Raw genomic sequence first — 21803 nt, forward strand, 5'->3', positions numbered from 1 at the left:
GAAATTTGTCATGAACTGCTATATATATTATGACTATTGAGGTAAATACATTGTTTGTTCTCTATCAAAATCTTTCATTTGCTAACTATGCCTATCAGTAGTTAGTGCCTTCCGTAGTTTGAATCTTTTATTTAGCTGGCAGTAGTGGCGCTCGCTGTATTGGAGTAGTTCCAGTAACGAAGATTTTTGTGAGGTAAGTGATTTGTGAAAGGTATAGTTTAATGTTAGTCAGGGCCATCCTTTCGTAGGGATTTTTTGAAAGTCAGATTGCGTTTCGCTAAAAATATTGTGTGTCAGGTTAAGCACAGTCTTGTATAATTGTTCAAAAGGGGACGTTTCAAATTCCAAGCTCTCCGGTTCTTCCACGGTCGATGTAGATTGTATGTTCCCGCACTGTGGTATTTTAATAAACTGCCGTTAGAGAACCAAATAGAGAAGAATATGGTCTTGTGTACTTGTCCTGTTTTACAATGAGGGGACGAAATAACTCCAAACAAGTTATCGAAAGTTTCACTGCTCATTAGAAGAAAGTTGATGCAGTCATCAGGCTCCAAGTGTAACATTTACTTTAACAGGTTTTCATGTGTCCATTTCTCTCTCATTTTAAATCATTTCCTGGACCATCATCTAGTTTCCTACTTCTGCTTCTTTGAACACGGTGCCAGAGTAATTGCTAGAAATACTTTATCTGCATTTGTAGGCATTCACATTGGTGTCGAAATGCAGCATACACGAACGGCGTTTGCTACAAAAGTGAAGCTAAATTGACAAACTAGTTGAATCGTGTACGGACTTGTGTGATATATCTATGAGTGCGTAAGAGTTAATTTCACAAATAAGCTTGCTCGTGTATGTGGATTTTTACACTATCGCCCCGTTATTACTTCGAGTGCTGGCGATTACATTTCAGTGGGTACCTAACAACGATTTTATTGATATATTTGGGTAATATCATAACGTTTCGATCAGCCAATAAGAAAATTTCTAATGATTTGTTTTCTCTTTTCTTGGTACCATCATTCATATTCACTACCAGAAAAATGCCTTTCTGAACTGACAAGTTTATACGCTATGTAAGAGACGCCTAAAGGCCAATAAGTTAGATCATTCTTCCAAGAGCTACTATGAGTGCGAAGTACCATCTCATACGCACACCATTTAACAGACTATGATTGTTAAAGAACAGCGAAATGAAAAATAAATTCACGCATCTAACATGTGTTGCTTTGTAAGGCGAAAGACATTGTCGCAAGTGACAACAAGAAGTATTTTATATGTACAGAAAGAAGCTTAATTTCACCTTATTTACTTTCGTTTTCTTCCCAAGGCCGGTTCTGAAAACGTACACCGATTTATATATACTCTTAGTCATTTTTTGAGATACTGATGAGTGAAGTTAGAGACTTCATTATTCATACGCAAGCATTAGCCATTATTTTTGAAGTTTTTATACTGGGAAGAATACTTTCGAATACGGGTTGTGTGCGATCTTTTGCAATCGTCTTTAAATGTAAACATGGTTCATGAATATTTAAATAATTTTAGAGGCAGCAACCTAGGGATATTCCATTCCATTTTGAAATACAGTTTATTAATGTTCAGAATCAGCATAAAAACATTATTTAACAAACACTAACAATTAATACTTTTAAAGTCGTTTTATTATTTCTTGCTGATTTTTGTCATGATATTTCAGCTTGGCACCAGTAACAGCCAGTTTAAGAGGTTGGCAAGTTCAGTTATTCCCAGCTGTAACAAATAATCAAAAAGAAGTTTCAAAAATTGTTTAGAGAAAAGTTTCACTACATGAAATAGATTCATTTGCTCTATATTCATATTTAGGTCGAAGCTCTTGCGTCCATGTTCGCTGACAAATAAAGTGGTTCGTGGATTGGATCCGCCTTTAGCAAACACAAAAATATGGAAACAGACAAATTTATTTCTACAGTATATACCTTGTTACCGCGCACAGCGACTTTTGTGGTTTTCCGTGATTTGCATTACAGTAGTTATTCTTTCACAGTTTTTCATCTGTAGTCACAGAGAACTCACTGTAGAAAATTAACTGCATCGGAAATTCACAACTGCGAATGTTATGCTTAACCTTATCTCGTTCTTTATGAAGATGGTGTGTGTGTGTGTGTGTGTGTGTGTGTGTGTGTGTGTGTGTGTGGAGGGAGGGGGGAGGGGAGGGATATTTTTGTGTTGTGTTTATGGATTAGTGTTGTCTGACATTTATTTGAGGGATAGAACTGTGTATTCGTTTACTACTTCTTTTCCTTGAACTGTGGCTTTATTTGGCAGTCTTCACAGTTATCAGTTTTTGTGGGGGAGCTGTTGCCACGCTTGAGAATTTTTAAACCTGTGTTGATGTCTGTTGCCCTGGTTTCAAACCAAAAGGTGTTCTGCGAATATAGAGCGACAGCTGTTACTTTTTAGTGCTCTTCCTTGTTCCGTGTATCTAATACTGAAATTTCTGGTTATCTGTTCAGTATAAAATAATCTGCAGTCACGATATGTCACTTAGTGAATACCAGATGTGTTTTGCTTGTCTGTATTGGTATTGGCTGTCCTTGGCTTTCTCTGTATTGAGCTATCTGTTCTATAGGATATTTTTAGTCGTTTTTTATGTTGCCTACCTTGCGGGCTGCGTTGTTGTTGTAAATAAGAGTGTACGTACCATTTTCTTGTTGCTGTGCATGTTTCTTGTTGATGTATGCTTGTGTGTGTGTTGCATGTGTTTATGTTCTGTGCCTTTCTGTTTGTCTGTTGATGATGGTCTGTCTGTCTGATTGGTGTCTTTTATTTTTGTTTTATTTTTTACATTTAGTTTGTCTATAATGTTTGTGTCATATCCCTTCTCCACAGCTACTTGTTTGATTTTCAGTAGCTCATTTTTGTAGCACTCAATGAGTGGAGTTTTATTCAGTCTATGCAGCATGTACTGGAAACCGCTCGTTTGTGAGCTTTCAGGTAGTTGAGTTTTGTATATGGTTGCGTTCCTGAATAAGGAGAATTGCTGTTGGTGGTTGTGTGTGTATTGTGAAGTCATGGAAATTTAACAGTTTCATTTTCTTTTTATACAGTTAATTTTATTTATGGATGAACGGAGTTCATGTCATTGTGGACATTTTCGAGGCAACTGCATGTTTCATCCAGAAGGCAATATGATGTCATGTACATAGCGATGTCAGCAAACTGCTTGATATTAAAGTAAAGTAAGGTAAACTCGTATGTCATGAATGACTGGGAGACTATCTTTGGTGTGACGTCATAAGTGAGTGACTGCATGTGAGATCGCTCTCCATGTTTTTATATATTTTTAGATTTCAGATACATATTTTAACGGTTTTTGTGATAATATTTACTATATAAGTGACTTATTACTGGTTTCTTCATTCACCTCTGCCTTTCTTGTGTTGTGACCTGATATTTGTGAGTGTTTCGTATCGAGAAACGTAACCTCTTATCTGTGTTTACATTCCGCGCTGACCAGTTGCAGCTGTAGCGGCGCATCGAAAGCTAAGTACTAATTAATTGTTTGTGTATAGTGGTTTATTTAGGAACTTTAGTAGTCTTCAACCGGAGTTTTTTGTGTTTTCTGGTGAAATAATTTCAGAAGAACCTTTTGGGAACTGTTTTCAGCTTCGTTACTGTGTCATTAGACGTTTGATTCTCTTTCTGTATTAGTCTTTTGTTATATTCACATTTGTTGTTTATTAATACTGTTAATAATAGTAGTTACTTCCCTTGTAGAGTAAGTTTGTGATTATTGTAGTCAGGTTTTTAACATCTTCTTATTGTAGTAGCGGAACTTAGATAAAGTAGTTTTCTTGTTTCAATAACTGTAAAATTTTACCATGAGTGAGAAGTGTGGGCTTTGCCGTAGGTTCGCGAGTAGTGGATTGCGGTGTGAGACTTGTTCGAAGTATTTTCACTGGGGGGGAATGCAGTGGGGAAGCCAGTGGGCATTCTGGTGAGATCCTCTCCTGGAACTGCAAGTTATGTAGCAAGAGTAAGTTGATAGACGAGCAGGAGCGTAAGATCTGTGCCCTTCAGGTGCATTTGAAAACCGCACAGGAGGAGCTAGATAGGATGAGGAGGGAGAAGGGGGTTGGGGAATGGGAGCTGGCTGTTGGCAAGAGATCTGCTAGGAGAAGAAGATTTTCAGATAGTTTTACTATTGGTGTTTACAATAGATATGGCCAACTGCCAGAGTCTAGTGGAGAGGAATCTCTAGTAGCTGTAGATGTAGGAAGTATGCAGCAGACCTCAGTAGTTACGGTGGCTAGAACAGTTGCAAAGTCGAAGACGAAGAAGAAGGTTCTGCTGTTAGGTAGTTCTCACGGCAGACGTGTAGGCCAGCAGTTGCAGGAAGGGCTGGTAAGTGAGTACCAGGTCACCAGCATTGTGAAGCCTAATGCAGGATTGGCTCAGGTGACTGTTAACATAGGGGGGTTATGTAGGGATTTTACTAAAGAGGATCAGGTAGTGATTGTGGGTGGGGCTGGTAATGGTATTGATAGGGATGGGGAGTATGACATAGATGGTGACCTTGAAAAGATAGCCACTCAGACTGGCAACACGAATGTGCATTTCGTGGAACTGTTTCAGCGTCACGATCGGCCTCATCTTAATACAGCCGTCAGTCGTAATAACATGAGACTTGGGGGTGCGCTGATGACAGAAAGCATGGGTCACATTTCAGTGGTGTCGGTGGAGTCTATCAGCAGGACGGGTTTCACTAGACATGGCCTGCACCTCAACAGGTATGGGAAGGGAAGGTTGGTAAAGCGTATAGGTGACAGTATAGGTCGGGTTGGTGGCATCACTCATGGGAAAATTCCTGCAGTAGTGGGTGTTAGAGCTGCGCCTTTTTTATTGTAGTCAGCTGATAGTTATTCCTGCTTAAGGGAAGTCTCTCTAACAGAGGAACCACTTTTGAGAAAGCTTAGGTATCCGAGTAATGAGGGAATTAGTATATTTCATCAAAATATACAAGGTATTAGAGATAAAGTTAGTGAACTGCTTATAGATGTTGACTCTGAAATTATTGGTATATCTGAACACTTCTTAAATAAGGAGATAATTCAGAGGCTTCCTTTACCAGGATACAGGTTGGCTGGCAGCTTTTCGAGGAGCTCTTTGGGGTGCGGGGGAGTAGCCATGTATGTGAAAAACGGCATCCCATTTGAGTCAATTGATGTTTCAAAGTACTGCACTGAAAAGGTGTTTGAATGTTGTGCAGGTGTGGTTAAATTTAATGGAGCTAAACTTCTAACTGTTGTTATTTATAGATCCCCAGACTCCGATTTCACAACATTTTTGCTAAAGCTAGAGGAGGTTCTTGGTTCACTTTATAGGAAATACAAAAAGTTAGTTATGTGTGGTGACTTCAATATTAATTGTATAAGTGATTGTGCAAGGAAGAGGATGCGGGTAGACCTCCTTAATTCATATAATCTTATGCAAACCGTATTCTTTCCAACGAGAGTGCAAGGGAACAGTAGAACAACCATAGACAACATTTTTGTTCATTCCTCATTACTAGAAGGGCCTTCTGTTAGCAAAAAGGTGAATACCCTTTAAGATCATGATGCACAAATTTTAACTCTAAAAGATTTTTGTGATGCAACACATGTTAAATATAGTCATCGGCTGTTTAGGAAAGCTGATCCAGTTGCTGAAGAGACATTGTAAACCTTATCAAGTAACAAGAGTGGCAAGATGTTTATAGCGCTGATACAGTAGACGATAAATATAATGCTTTTCTCAAGACTTTTCTCGTACGCTTTGAAAGCTGCTTTCCGTTAGAAAGTTCAAAATAGGGTACTAGTACAAACAGGCAGCCTTGGTGGCTGACTAGAGGGATAAGAATATCTTGTAGAACAAAGTGGTAATTACATCAAAACGTTAGAAACAGTCAAAATCTAAATGCAGCAGCCCATTACAAACAGTATTTAAGGTGCTTAAAAATGTTATTAGGAAGGCAAAAAGTATGTGGTATGCAGATAGAATAGCTAAGTGCCGGCCGCGGTGGTCATGCGGTTCTAGGCGCTCAGTCCGGTACCGCGCGACTGCTACGGTCGCAGGTTCGAATCCTGCCTCGGGCATGGATGTGTGTGATGCCCTTAGGTTAGTTAGGTTTAAGTAGTTCTAAGTTCTAGGGGACTGATGACCACAGATGTTAAGTCCCATAGAGCTCAGAGCCATTTGAACCATTTTTAGAATAGCTAAGTCTCAGGATAAAATTAAAACCATATGGTCAGTCATAAAGGAAGTGGCTGGTCCGCAGAGACAGATCGAGGATATAGAATCAGTGCGTAGTGGGAATGTCCGTGTTACTGATAAGTCGCATATATGTACAGTATTTAATAATCCCTTTCTGAATATAGCAGGTGAACTAAATAGAAACCTAGTCCCAACAGGGAATCATATAGCGCTCTTAGAAAAAAGTGTTCCGAGACTGTTACCTGAAATGCTCCTCCATGATACTGACAAGAGGGAGATTGAGTTAATAATTAAATTACTAAAGACCAAGAACTCTCATGGATATGACGGGGTATCTAGCAGAATACTGAAGGATTGTTCTATGTATGTTAGCCCAGTACTTAGCCATATCTGTAACTTTTCCTTTAGGAGTGGTCGGTTTCCTCACCGATTAAAGAACTCGGTAGTGAAGCCACTTTATAAAAGGGGAGACATTGATAATGTTGACAATTTTAGACCTATTTCTATGCCATCGGTGTTTGCTAAAGTTATCGAGAAGGTTGTATATACAAGGTTACTGGAGCATTTAAATTCACATAATTTGCTGTCAAATGTTCAGTTTCGTTTTAGAAATGGTTTAACAACTGAAAATACTATATTCTCTTTTCTCTGTGACGTTTTGGACGGATTAAATAAGAGGTTGCGAACGCTAGGTGTTTTCTTTGATTTAACGAAGGCTTTTGACTGTGTTGACCACAAAATATTACTGCAGAAGTTGGACCATTATGGAGTAAGGGGAGTAGCTTACAATTGGTTCGCCTCTTACTTTAAGAACAGAAAACAGAAGGTAATTCTCCACAATATTGGGAGTGGTAGTGATGTTCAGTCCCAATGGGGCAGTGTTAAGTGGGGTGTTCCCCAAGGGTCGGTGCTGGGGCCACTGCTGTATCTTATTTATATAAATGATATGCCTTCTAGTATTACAGGTGATTCAAAAATATTTCTGTTTGCTGATGACACCAGCTTGATAGTGAAGGATCTTGTGTGTAATATTGAAACAGTATCAAATAATATAGTTCATGAAATAAGTTTGTGGCTTGTAGAAAATAATTTAATGCTAAATCACAGTAAGACTCAGTTTTCACAGTTTCTAACTCACAATTCAACAAGAACCGATATTTTGATCAGACAGAATGGGCATATTATAAGCGAGACGGAACAGTTCAAGTTCCTAGGCGTTCGGATAGATAGTAAGCTGTTGTGGAAAGCCCATGTCCAGGATCTTGTTCAGGAACTAAATGCTGCTTTATTCACCATTAGAACAGTATCTGAAATAAGTGACACTTCAACACGAAAAGTAGTCTACTTCGCATATTTTCATACGCTTATGTCGTATGGTATTATTTTTTGGGGTAATTCTTCTGATTCAAAAAGGGTATTTTTGGCTCAAAAACGGGCTGTTTGAGCTATATGTGGTGTAAGTTCGAGAACCTCTTGTCGACCCCTATTCAATAGTCTGGGAATTCTGACATTGCCCTCACAGTATATATTTTCTTTAATGTCGTTTGTTGTTAGCAATATTAGCCTATTCCGAAGAGTTAGCAGCTTTCACTCAGTTAATACTAGGCAGAAATCCAATCTGCATGTGGAATGCACTTCCTTGACTCTTGTGCAGAAAGGAGTGCAGTATTCTGCTGCATCCATTTCAAATAAGCTACCACAAGAACTCAAAAATCTTAGCAGTAGCCCAAACTCTTTTAAGTCTAAACTGAAGAGTTTCCTCATGGCTCACTCCTTCTATTCTGTCGAGGAGCTCCTGGAAGAGCTAAAAAATTAAGCAAATTCCAGCGTTACATTGTTGATTTTCTTTATTTAAACTTACGACTTGTCACCTGAATATGTTTTTTTTATATTTCATTTTATCTGTTTCTAATATCGTGTTATAATTTCATGTATTGACTCGTTCCATGACCACGGAGACTTCTCCTTAATTTGGTCCAACGGAACAATAAATAAACTGAATGGCATGTTCAACCATCTGAATTACAAAGGTGTTTTCTACTGTTCACACACAAAGGCATCTTTTCTCACAAAAGCCCGCATCTCGTGGTCGTGCGGTAGCGTTCTCGCTTCCCACGCCCGGGTTCCCGGGTTCGATTCCCGGCGGGTTCAGGGAGTTTCTCTGCCTCGTGATGGCTGGGTGTTGTGTGCTGTCCTTAGGTTAGTTAGGTTTAAGTAGTTCTAAGTTCTAGGGGACTTATGACCACAGCAGTTGAGTCCCATAGTGCTCAGAGCCATTTGAACCATTTTTCTCACAAAAGGTGAGCATTTTGTGTTGTGTAAGTGTAACTTAAGTGTAGGTGACTGTAATGAGTGTGAATGTTGGATGATAATGAGAGAAAGGAGAAGCTGAAACCCAGTGCTGGCACAAAGAGGTCCGCCAAGTTTAATGTGCCCGTCTGATAGTCAGATGGCTATCAACAGTGTCACATGCCATCACTTTATGTGTTACTGTGGAGGGTTTTTAATTTAATCCAGGACATTGGTGCCAAGACTGGTAATCACGGGCCTGACCCCACCACATCCTCTGCCCTCTCTGCTGTGAAGGTAAAGCGAAAATTGCGAACAGCACGCACCATAACTGGGCGATCTCCCACCCAAATACTGGCCATGCCCTGATGGTGTTTAACTTTGACATCTGGCAGGAACTGGAGTCAGCACTGGGACATGGCCCTTGGCACACAACCTTGTGTTGTCTGGGTTTGCAATGGTTGCAAATATTTTGTGCTCATTGTGATTAAGGAACATGTTGACAGAAATCCACTGGCTAGTAAGCCCATCACACTCAGAAAAAAATACATTGAAATCATAGTAAAATCCGAACACATCAACTTGGCAATGACAAACACTATCCATCCAAAAATAAAATTCACCAAGAAAGGAGAAAATGGTAAACAGTTAAACTTTCTTGAACTCACAATACACGCACATAACAACCACCAACACCAAATCTCCATATTCAGGAAAATCACCACCATCAGCACAGCCACACACATAAACTCAAACCACGTGATAACACACAAACAAGCTGGTCTCTAACACGTGCTGTATAGACAATAAAACTCCACTTAATGAAGACAAATACAAAAATGAACTACAGATAATCGAAAAAATAGCCATGGAGAATGGACACAACACATTCATTACGCACAAACTGAGTCACAAAATTGAAACAAGAATTCAAGCGACACTTAACAAACAAACAGGTCGTCGCCGATAGACAAACACAGGCGTATAGAACATGAACACAAGTAACACACACACAAGCACACATGAACAAGAAACCCACAGCAACAAGTAAGTGGTACACCATCAATAAAACAACAAAGCGGCCCACAAAATAGCCATCAAAAAAACAAGGACAAATATTACCTACAGAACAGATATCTCAATAAAGAGTAAGCTAAGGACATCCAGCAACAACACAGACAAACACAACACATCTGGTACTTACTGACATATCTTAACTGCAGTGCGTTTTATATTAAACAGACAAGCACAGATTTCAATATTAGGTACACAGAACACAGAAGATCCCTATAAAGTGACAGCTGTCATTCTATAATCGCAGAACACCTTACGCATACGAAACACAAGCAACAGACGTCAATACAGTCTTAAAAATTCTCAAGCGTACCAACAGCTTCCCCCACAGAAACTAATAAATAAGGAACATGCCCAAAAAAAAAAAAAAAAAAGCCACAGTTCAAGGAAAAAAGTAATAAACGAATACACATCTCTCGGCAATGGAATACTGTTCGCTTCCCTCAAAAACTGTCAGATAACAGACACAAATACACAGTGTAAGATGGGCCTCTCAAAGATTAAAATCTCCGGCTCAGAACACGTTCAACTCTTCTGTTGTCCGCCATCTTGTTCCTGTAGGTTTGTAAACAGCGAGAGTGAAACTTTAAAAGTTCTGGTTCTTTACGCTGACAGTTACTGGAAAATAAGAAAAAGGAAAACTATTGTATACACAAACTAAAAACACACACACAATTTTCCACATAGGGCAAAGTAATGTTAACTATAACATCCGCTTTACATACGGGCCGTAGGCCGCCTATGTCCGCTGCCAGTCCGACGTGTCTGTCATGCGGGGTTGCCTACGCTTCGCCCACAAGTGTCTCCCCTCCGGCGATTGTGTATTCATACTGGGCACCACATGCCACGACAGTGTATGTTCATACGCAGTTTGTTGCAGCCTCCATCACGAGTACCAGCTAAGATTTCACGCAGGGAGTGCAACATAAAAACGGCGTCCATCAAAGGGAAATCCCAAGACGCGCCAGGACGCTCCCCTCTGCTTCGAACTGTTGTCCTGCCTATGTTACTCCACACAGCGCGATCCCTCACAGACGCTGCCCTACAGCCATGCAGAATGAGGCTTTCCGCAGACCTGGTGCCACGCCAGTAAACTGTGTGTTTGTTATTTCAAGTAATCGCGAACGTTCTTTAAGTTGTTTTTGGGACAAACGCCACTGGGAATTTGTGCAGTTAATGGAGTGTTTTGTATTGCAACTTCGGAATCACCTTTTAACATAGCGAGCAGTCACATATAAGGTGCAGGATGGAAAATCCCAGCCGTAAATCTCTGATACAAATAATTTTCTACATTAAGTTCTCTCTGGCTGCAGATGACAAACTGTGAAAGAATAACTAATGTAACGCAAAATGTAGAAACCATAGAAACCACAGTATATAGTAGTAACAAGATACATATAAAAATTTTGTCTGTTTTTTATTTGTGAATAGTGTCTTAAAAACTCAAATTACAGTTAGTGAAGGACATTTTACTTGTTGTTTCAGAGAAAGAAAAGCACTGATGGTGCTGTATCTTCAGCGAAACATGTTTGGGTAGAAGAAGACAAAATTGTGTTTTCTCAAAGTGGGTACCATCCAAAAACAAATTCATTTGCTCTATTTTGCGAACGCTGTTCTAGGGCATATAATTTATTACATGGTTAGACATCCACAATTTTCCGAAAGTTAAGTCATTTCAAGTACATCAGTCAACTTTTATCAAACCTTCTGAGGCTAAATATAACAGTAATTAATTTTTCATAAATAAATGGTTAATTTCCTTCCTATTCATTTATTCATTCATTTTTCACATTATGAGTTGCGTCCAAGATATTTTCGCAAATCCTGACTACTATAAACAGTTGCATTCCGAAATGAAATTAGTACTATGTCACTGCTCCAAGTGCAGATCAGTGTGGCAATTACAGAGCTAATTCGCAATGTTCATTGCACCAAGAAGCTCTGATATACAACAAACTGACGACTACTTTGTGGAAGTAAGTGTTCCATGCTTTGCTTCCAACATAGCGCATTTCAGTAACACATAATGCATTCTTGGCATTGACCAGACAGTTAAGCTGAATTGTACGTTGGGTGACAAGGTATTTAAAAGAAAACGTCAAGTGAAAGCCTACTCAATTTATATTTTTATTTTTTCATACGTGATCTAGATTCTATGCAGTGCACCAGAATCAGTCCTAGGCAAATGCAATATTATTGTATATTTTTGTTTCTATCTGTATCTACGTTTATGTGAGATCGAAGTCTGCGCCCTTCAGTTTCATTAAAAATATTTCTAGGAACGAAACGAGAGTACAGTGCTAGTAACGGCATCTGTCACCACACTGCAGTGTGAACAAATGATGAACGCGACTCAAAATAACAGTGCGTTTCGGAGTGGAAACAAGTTATCTGCGCCAAGTAAGTTAATCGGTATATGAGCTACGGAGTGTTGTGTTTTGTTTCCAGCTAAGTAATATAACATTTTATTATGTTTTTACATACTACTAATATTAAAATATGAAGATGAACAACTAATATTATTTTCTGTACTGTAGGCTGGTTTTTTTTCCTTAACAGTCAAACTTGGACACGTCAGAATATAAATGGAATGTAAATAACATGAAGGAAACCGTACGAAAAAGTCAAACTTCTCGCAATGACAATCAGAAAAGCGAGTGAGGAACATTCGGTTCCAAAAATGCATTGAACGGCAGACAAAGCTTTAGGGGAAGTATAAAAAGGTGGACATGAACCTTTTTTAGAAAGCAACAAGTTTATTTCCGAGAACATTAAGGAAACAATACCGGACGATAATGTTTGAAGTTTGGCCTTTCAGTAAGACGAGTTCTTAAATCAAGCGAACAAACTTGCAGAGCTACTGAAACCAAGCATCGGTTGAATAAGACAAAAATGAAAGCGGGTAAATTTACTACGATTTTATGTAAAGACGTGAGGACGCACGTCTGAGGGCTGCTGAATTCGCGAGTTTGCAGCGAACAACAGGTACCAGCAAGGAACAAGTAGGCAAACTACACTTATGCTCATACATTAAGGATAATGCTGATACATGGTGAAACAACGCTCTGGTGGGCAGTTTGCGGGTTTAAATCACCTTGGGGTATGACCACGCGGTGCATTTGACCTGCGGTCGTTACACGGTGGCGCTGGCAACAGTCCACATACGCAGAGGTGTGTTGGTACATGTCAGAGTACGGTGCAGCTACTAAGTGTGCAGACGTCTTCAGACGTGCTAATGGTGATTGTGTGTTGAAAATGGCTCATAGAACACATATTAATGACATTATGAGGGGTAGAATACTAGCGCGACTGGAGGCTGGTCAAACACAGCAGGTTGTAGCACGGGGCCTCCTTGTGCCACAAAGCGTGATCTCAAGATTATGGCAACGATTCCAGCAGACAGGAAACGTGTCCAGGCGCTACAGTACGGGACGTCCACAGAAGACTGATATCTCACCATCAGTGCCTGCAGATGGCCACAGAGTACTGCAGGTAGCCTTGCTCGGGACCTTACCGCAGCCATTGGAACATTTGTCTGCAGACACACAGTCTACAGACGACTGAACAGACCTGGTTTATTCGCCCAGAGACCTGCAAGGTGCATTCTACTGGCCACTAGTCCTAGGAGAGCCAGTAAAGCCTGGTGTCAAGAACAGAGTACATGGCCATTGGAACAGTGGTCTCAGGTTATGTTCACGGATGAGTCCAGGTATAGTCTGAACAGTGATTCTCGCCGGGTTTTCATCTGGCGTGAACCAGGAACCAGATACTAATCCCTTAATGTCCGTGGAAGGGACCTGTATTATGATTGGTGCACGTACACCCCTACATGTCTTTGACAGAGGAACTGTAACAGGTCAGGCGTATCGGGATGTCATTTTGCACCAGTATGTCCGCCTTTTCAGGGGTGAAGTGGGTCCGACCTTCTTCCTGATGGATCATAACGCACGGCCCCACAAAGCTGCCATCGTGGAGGAGTACCTTGAAACAGAAGATATCAGGCGCATGGAGTGGCCTGCCTGTTCTCCAGACCATAACCCCACCGAGCACGTCTGGGATGCTCTCGGTCGACGCATCGCTGCACTTCTTCAAACCCCTACGACACTTCAGGAGCTCCGAAAGGCACTGGTGCAAGAGTGGGAGGCTATACTCCAGCAGCTGCTCGACCACCTGATCCAGACTATGCCAACCCGTTGTGCGGCTTGTGTAAGTGTGTATGATGAACATATCCCGTATTGATGTCGGGGTACATGCGCAGGAAACAGTTGCGTTTTGTAACACATGTGTTTCGGGACGGTTTTCTCAACTTATCACCAATACCGTGGACTTACAGATCTGTGTCGTGTGTGTTCCCTATGTGCCTATGCTATTAGCGCCAGTTTTGTATCGTGCCACGTTGTTTTGTACCACATTTTGCAGTTATCCATAATTTATGAGCATGAGTGTACATACCAGCTGATGGTGTGAACGTCTCTAAGTTCCCTTATGTTATTATGGTGATCGTTTCTCCCTATGTAGGTCGGAGTCAACAAAATATTTTCGCATTCGGAGGAGAAAGTTGGTAATTGAAATTTCGTGAGAAGATTCGCCGCAACGGAAAACGCCTTTGTTTCAATTCTGTCCACACCAAATCCTGTATCGTTTCAGTGACAATCTCACCCCTATTTCGCGATAATACAAAATGTGCTGCCTTTCTTTGATCTTTCTCGATGTACTCCGTCAGTCCTATCTGGTAAGGATCCCACACTGCGCAGTAGTATTCTAAAAGAGGACGGACAAGCATGGTGTAGGCAGTCTCTTTAGTAGTTGTTGTTGTTGTGGTCTTCAGTCCTGAGACTGGTTTGATGCAGCTCTCCATGCTACTCTATCCTGTGCAAGCTTCTTCATCTCCCAGTACCTACTGCAACCTAAATCCTTCTGAATCTGCTTAGTGTATTCATCTCTTGGTCTCCCTCTACGATTTTTACCCTCCACGCTGCCCTCCAGTAATAAATTTGTGATCCCTTGATGCCTCAGAACATGTCCTACCAACCAGTACCTCCTTCTTGTCAAGTTGTGCCACAAACTCCTCTTCTCCCCAATTCTGTTCAATACATCCTCATTAGTTACATGATCTACCCACCTTATCTTCAGCATTCTTCTGTAGCACCACATTTCGAAAGCTTCTATTCTTTTCTTGTCCAAACTATTTATAGTCCATGTTTCAGTTCCATACATGGCTACACTTTCAGAAACGACTTCATGGCACTTAAATCTATACTCAATGTTAACAAATTTTTCTTCTTCAGAAACTCTTTCCTTGCCATTGCCAGTCTACATTTTATATCCTCTCCACTTCGACCATCATCAGTTATTTTGCTCCCCAAATAGCAAAACTCCTTTACTACGTAAGTGTCTCATTTCCTAATCTAATTCCCTCAGCATCACCCAACTTAATTCGACTACATTCCATTATCCTCGTTTTGCTTTTGTTGATGTTCATCTTATACCCTCCTTTCAGGACACTATCCATTCCGTTCAACTGCTCTTCCAAGTCCTTTGCTATCTCTGACAGAATTACAATGTCATCGGCGAACCTCAAAGTTTTTATTTCTTCTCCATGGATTTTAATACCTACTCCGAATTTTTCTTTTGTTTCCTTTACTGCTTGCTCAATATACAGATTGAATAACATCGGGGACAGGCTACAACCCTGTCTCACTCCTTTCCCAACCACTGCTTCCCTTTCATGCCCCTCGACTCTTATAACTGCCATCTGGTTTCTGTACAAATTGTAAATAGCCTCTCGCTCCCTGTACTTTACCCCTGCCACCTTCAGAATTTGAAAGAGAGTACTCCAGTCAACATTGTAAAAAGCTTTCTCTAAGTCTAGAAATGCTAGAAATGTAGTTTTGCCTTTCCTTAATCCATCTTCTAAAATAAGTCGTAGGGTCAGTATTGCCTCACGTGTTCCAATATTTCTACGGAATACAAACTGATCTTCCCCGAGGTCGGCATCTACTAGTTTTTCCATTCGTCTGTAAAGAATTCGCGTTAGTATTTTGCAACCGTGACTTATTAAACTGATAGTTCGGTAATTTTCACATCTGTCAACACCTGTTTTCTTTGGGATTGGAATTATTATATTCTTCTTGAAGTCTCAGGGTATTTCGCCTGTCTCGTACATGTTGCTCACCAGATGGTAGAGTTTTGTCAGGACTGTCTCTCCCAATGCTGTCAGCAGTTGTAATGGAATGTTGTATACTCCCGGGGCCTTGTTTTGACTCAGGTCTTTCAGTGCTCTGTCAAACTCTTCACGCAGTGTTATATCTCCCATTTCATCTTCATCTACATCCTCTTTCATTTCCATAATATTGTCCTTAAGTACATCGCCCTTGTACAGACCCTCTATATACTCCTTCCAGCTTTATGCTTTCCCTTCGTTGCTTAGAACTGGGTTTCCATCGGAGCTCTTGATATTTATACAAGTGGTTCTCTTTTCTCCAAAGGTCTCTTTAATTTTCCTGTAGGCAGTATCTATCTTACCCTAGTGAGATAAGTCTCTACATCCTTACATTTGTCCTCTAGCCATCCTTGCTTAGCCATTTTGCACTTCCTGTCGATCTCATTTTTGAGACGTTTGTATTCCTTTTTGCCTGCTTCATTTACTGCATGTTTATATTTTTTCTGGAATTTCGAAAAAGCTTTCGCGGTCGATACTGCTCGACCTTCCCCTGCTTCACTGAGTACAGCTATTGCGGTTATAGAGGATAATTTTAAAAGAGAGAGGAGTAAATGAGAGAGGCAGACTCACCGAGGACGAATATGACGGGCACCTTGGGCACCTCGAACTTGACGTGCGCTCCGTTGTGCAGCGGCGAGGCGCGGCCCTCGGGCTCCGGGGTGCGCGGCGGCCCGTCGTACGTCCAAGCCTCTCGAGGCCCGCGCCCGCTCTCCTCCGCCTGCCGCGCAGCCGAGCTCCGCTGCTGCTCTGCAACACGCCCAGGGCGCCGAGGCTGTAGCCGCGCTCTGCGACTGCGTCTGACCCGATGGAACTTGCCCCCCTTTTTGCAGCGGAGTACCGTAGGTCTCTAGAAGATCGTAGCGTTCCAAAGGATTGGAAAAGGGCACAGGTCATCCCCGTTTTCAAGAAGGGACGTCGAACAGATGTGCAGAACTATAGACCTATATCTCTAACGTCGATCAGTTGTAGAATTTTGGAACACGTATTATGTTCGAGTATAATGCCTTTTCTGGAGACTAGAAATCTACTCTGTAGGAATCAGCATGGGTTTCGACAAAGACGGTCGTGTGAAACCCAGCTCGCTCTATTTGTGCACAAGACTCAGAGGGCCATAGACACGGGTTCCCAGGTAGATATCGTGTTTCTTGACTTCCGCAAGGTGTTCGATACTGTTCCCCACAGTCGTTTAATGAACAAAGTAAGAGCATATGGACTATCAGACCAATTGTGTGATTGGATTGAAAAGTTCCTAGATAACAGGAAGCAGCATGTCATTCTCACTGGAGAGAAGTCTTCCGAAGTAAGAGTGATTTCAGGTGTGCTGCAGGGGAGTGCCGTACGACCGTTGCTATTCACAATATACATAAATGACCTTGTGGATGACATCGTAAGTTCACTGAAGCTTTTTGCGGATGATGCTGTAGTATATCGAGAGGTTGTAATAATGGAAAATTGTACTGAAATGCAGGACGATCTGCAACGAATTGACGCATGGTGCAGGGAATGGCAATTGAATCTCAATGTAGACAAGTGTGATGTGCTGCGAATACATAGAAAGAAATGATCCCTTATCATTTAGCTACACCATAGCAGGCAGCAACTGGAAGCAGTTAATTCCATAAATTATCTGGGAGAACGCAGATGCCAGGCTGAGATTTATTGGAAGAATCCTAAGGAATTGCAATCCGAAAACAAAGGAAGTAGGTTACAGTACACTTTTTCGCCCACTGCTTGAATACTGCTCAGCAGTGAGGGAACCGTACCAGATAGGGTTGATAGAACAGGTAGAGAAGATCCAACGGAGAGCAGCGCGCTTCGTTACACGATCATTTAGTAATGGCGAAAGCGTTACGGAGATGATAGATAAACTCCAGTGGAAGACTCTGCAAGAGAGACGCTCAGTAGCTCGGTACGGGCTTTTGTTGAAGTTTCGAGAACACACCTTCAGCGAGGAATCAAGCAGTATATTGCTCCCTCCTACGTATATCTCGTGAAGGGACCATGAGGATAATATCAGAGAGATTAGAGCCCACACAGTGGCATACCGACACTCCTTCTTTCCACGAACAATACGAGACTGGAATAGAAGGGAGAACCGATAGAGGCACTCAAGGAACCCTCCGCCACACACCGCCAGGTGGCTTGCGGAGTATGGATGCAGATGTAGATGTAGATGTAGACGCTTCACTCATCGCGGAGGAAACAAAACAATTTCCGAGGTAAAGCTAGGTCACTCTGGACGTCACAGTGGCACGTCGAAACAACCCACAGTTTATTTCAAATGGTGCTTTTCTGGCCGACCGTAGACGGAACGAAACGGCACCGTGTGTCACCTTCAAGGATTCTCTGAACGGAAATTTGGCGCTGAGGGGACGGTAACGTCGTTCAAAAATATATGTGTGAATATATGTGTGAATTCCTAAGGGGCCCAACTGCTCAGGTTATCGGACCCTAGACTTTCACAGTCCTTAAACTAACTTACGCTAAAACAATACACACCCAAGTCCGAGGGACGACTCAAACCTCCGGCGGGAGAGGCAGCGCAATCCGTGATATGGCGCCTCAAACCACGCGGCCACTCCGCGCGGCGGTAGCGTCGCCTACTACTATCTGTAGTTAGCCTGATCCCACTGCGCTTACCCATGTCAAAGGCCCTTCTACTAGGGATGGGAAAAACCGACCGGTTAAAAACCGAAAACGATGTTTTAGTTTTAAATACGAAGATGCTACTCCAGGCGGGTGTAAAATGAATGTGGGCAACGGAAAATAATAAACGCTAAAATGAAGATTTGGCCCTGTCTTACTACCCCCTGAAGCAGATCTTAGGTTCTCTTAATTCTATACATTACAATCTAAACATAAATTAATGATAAACGTTGTTCCTGCTTATATATTAATTGTAGAAAAAAACCTTTATATTACAAAGTTTACATTTCCCAAGTAAAATTACTAATCAATTGCCCAACTCTGCCCCTTATTATGACTGCGCGATTTAATATCAATAACGCGAAATGACTGGTATCATCCACGTACCAAACACTAGAAGACACTACTTGAATGATGATCTACCGTGGTCTTTAACCTCAGTCGAAATAAACTCACGTGATCACAGATGTTTAGCTTTTATAGCCCTAATAAGCCGAGGCAATTTGAGATATCACCGTATGTATTGCAGCCGGTGTGTCAAAGTGATGGTTCTCGTACTCGTCTGCGACGATGGAAGAACTCCAGCCACAAATAAACGCTATCAAACACTAGGACTGCAGAAGACGGTCCTCTGACTTGTATACTATAATACTGTCTTCTCCTGTCTGTGTTCAACAGACGAGAAACGCGAACTTCCAGCCACAAAGACGGAGCTCAGATTATGTCTCAACGTAATTATAGGCAGAGGAAGTGCTCTCAGTTACTGAACACTGCGTACTCAACGACGACTTCCAACCCGGAGGTGAAATCCAGAATCGTATAGGTTCGCAACAGTACAGTGCCTAACTGTTCTAACTATAAACTCTCCTGAGAGCAAAGACAGCAAGTCCGTCTGTACCAACAAAGCTGATATCGAGCGACCGTCACACATGGGCGCTCACAACTAAAGATCTCGTCTCTCCTCCGCTGGGCCGGCCGCAGTGGCCGAGCGGTTCTAAGCGCTTCAGTCTGGAACCGAACGGCCGCTACGGTCGCAGGTTCGAATCCTGCCTCGGGCATGGATGTGTGTGATGTCCTTAGGTTAGGTAGGTTTAAGTAGTTCTAAGTTCTAGGGGATTGATGACCTCAGAAGTTAAGTCCCATAGTGCTCAGAGCCATTTGAACCATTTTTGTTAAAATAAACGGGGAATGGTGTTATCTACACCGAGTACAGTCGCCAGTGAAGTACATGACTATGTCAGTCTCCTTTAAATATTCATATATACGATGTACTACCTATCAAATAATACCTAATGTCATTGTAGATCACGGGAAAGTATGTGGATGAGTGCTTGTAAGGTGCGAAATTATAGCCACCTTACAAAATAAATGGTATTTTTCGGTATTTGTTTGGTCTCGGTTACAACAGATCTTTTTTCTTCATTTTTGACTAGTAACTCGGTATATAACCGTCATAGCAACATGCCACAGCAGCAGTCCTAAAATTTTTATTGTTCAAATAAAACTATTTTTTAAAAACGAGTACTGTTTACTCATAAAATTTCCATAGCTTCGAAATAGTGGGTTATTATAGAAATTGGGGGCAATGGCCTTGCAGCAGTGGATACACCAGTTCCCGTCAGATCACTGAAGCGCTGTCGGGCGTGGCCGGCACTTGGATGGGTGACCATCCGGGCCGCCATGTGCTGTTGTCATTTTTCGGGGTGCACTCAGCCTCGTGATGCCAATTGAGGAGCTACTCGACCGAATAGTAGCGGTTCCGGTCAAAGAAAACCATCATAACGACGGGAGAGCGGTGTGCTGACCCCATGCCCCTCCTACCCGCATCCTCAGCCGAAGATGACTCGGCGGTCGGATAGCCCCGATGGGCCACTTGTGGCCTGAAGATGGAGCACATATAGAAATTGGGAAAAGCGATCAGCATTATTTTCATAACAACGCCTAGAGCTAAAGACGAGCAACAAACAAATGATGTAAGAATGGGTACAGCAATGCAGAGGCAGTAATGCAACTTTTGCCTTGCGGCGTGGCCTATTAGACGGTATGCTTATACGTCCAGTGCACAAAACTTGCTCCGATGTGGTCAGCAGTGTGTCGTCCTCTGACGTCATTTGTATTGGAGAATGGTATTATTCCTAGTTTGGAAGTATTTTATGAAGTGCGGTAGCAATGAAGTACAACGCTCCATTTGCTTTAAAAGATTAAAAACTGGAGGAGGCTCGACAAACTTTTGACATCATGTAAGGAGAAAAAGTTCGCAACGTTCCTTGGAGAAGACGCTACATTTGATTGATACATCTATAATTTCATTGAAGCGCTGCGAAATTAGGGTTACAACTCAGCCCCTCATTTTGCGGTTGCTTCAGGGTGAAAAACTGATGCCATCGCAAGGTGACGATGCAGGGAAGCTACAAAATTGTAACCTTCCACTCATCGCCGAGTAATCTTTGCTGGCAATAAAGAGCACGATTTCGGACACAACCACATATCGATCAAAATCTCCTACTCTTCACCTTCATTAGAATTTTTCAATCTTTCTTTAAAGTCTACGTTATTACAGGAACTAACAGCAACAGAAAACCGAAAATATTTCAGGAGCCGGTTATACTGAACGGTTTTAACAGTCAGCGTAAACTGCAGATGAAAAGAACCGGTATAACCGAAAACCTGTTATTTCAGCGATAACTGTGATCTCCTACACGGTCAAACAATTTGTCAATCTTTACTGTGCTTGCCAAATACTTAACACTTTTGTCACACAGAGAAAGTATTTGAGAGAAATTTTGATTGACGGAAAATTTGACAAGATGGCGGACGTCGCTTGTGTTGATGTTTCGCCGCATGTATTTAGCGAAAAAGACTTTTATTACAATTTATCTAGCTGTAGCACTGGCAATTACCAAACTGACAGAGGCCAGCCATATGTCATCCAGGAAGAAATTAAGAAGAAAATCAATACTGTATACACAATACATAAGCGGGAGTGCAATAAAATAAAAATAATCGGAGTTGTTCAGTGCTTCCACGTTCGATATTGATATATGTTCCCACGTTGTGCTATTATAATGAACTGCCTTTAGGGGACCAAGCAGAAGGGAATAAATTTTATCGTACTTGTAACTTCTTATTCTGTATGAGGACGAAGTAACTCCAAACAAGTTGAAGTTTCTTTATCCATTCGAAGAAACTTGATGTAATCATTAGGTTCCACGTATAATATTTCATAGTTTTTCATGTGTATGTTTCTCTCTCATTTTAAACCATTCCCTGGACCTTCATCTTCTTTAAACACAGTGGCACAGCCGGTGTTAGAAATGCTTTATCTGCGTTTGAAGCCATT

General features: G+C 41.5%; 1 protein-coding gene across 1 annotated transcript in view; it reads right to left on the minus strand.

Annotated features, from left to right (window-relative positions):
- The window catches only part of LOC126262334 (adenylate kinase isoenzyme 5), a 483860-nt gene that overhangs the window by 367654 nt on the left and 94403 nt on the right, over nt 1–21803 (minus strand). The window contains exon 2 of the mRNA XM_049958893.1: nt 16388–16564. Coding sequence (XP_049814850.1) covers nt 16388–16564 — 177 coding nt within the window. The remainder of the gene's footprint in view (nt 1–16387; nt 16565–21803) is intronic.

The sequence above is a fragment of the Schistocerca nitens genome, chromosome 6, assembly GCF_023898315.1.
Source record: "Schistocerca nitens isolate TAMUIC-IGC-003100 chromosome 6, iqSchNite1.1, whole genome shotgun sequence".
NCBI lineage: Eukaryota > Metazoa > Arthropoda > Insecta > Orthoptera > Acrididae > Schistocerca > Schistocerca nitens.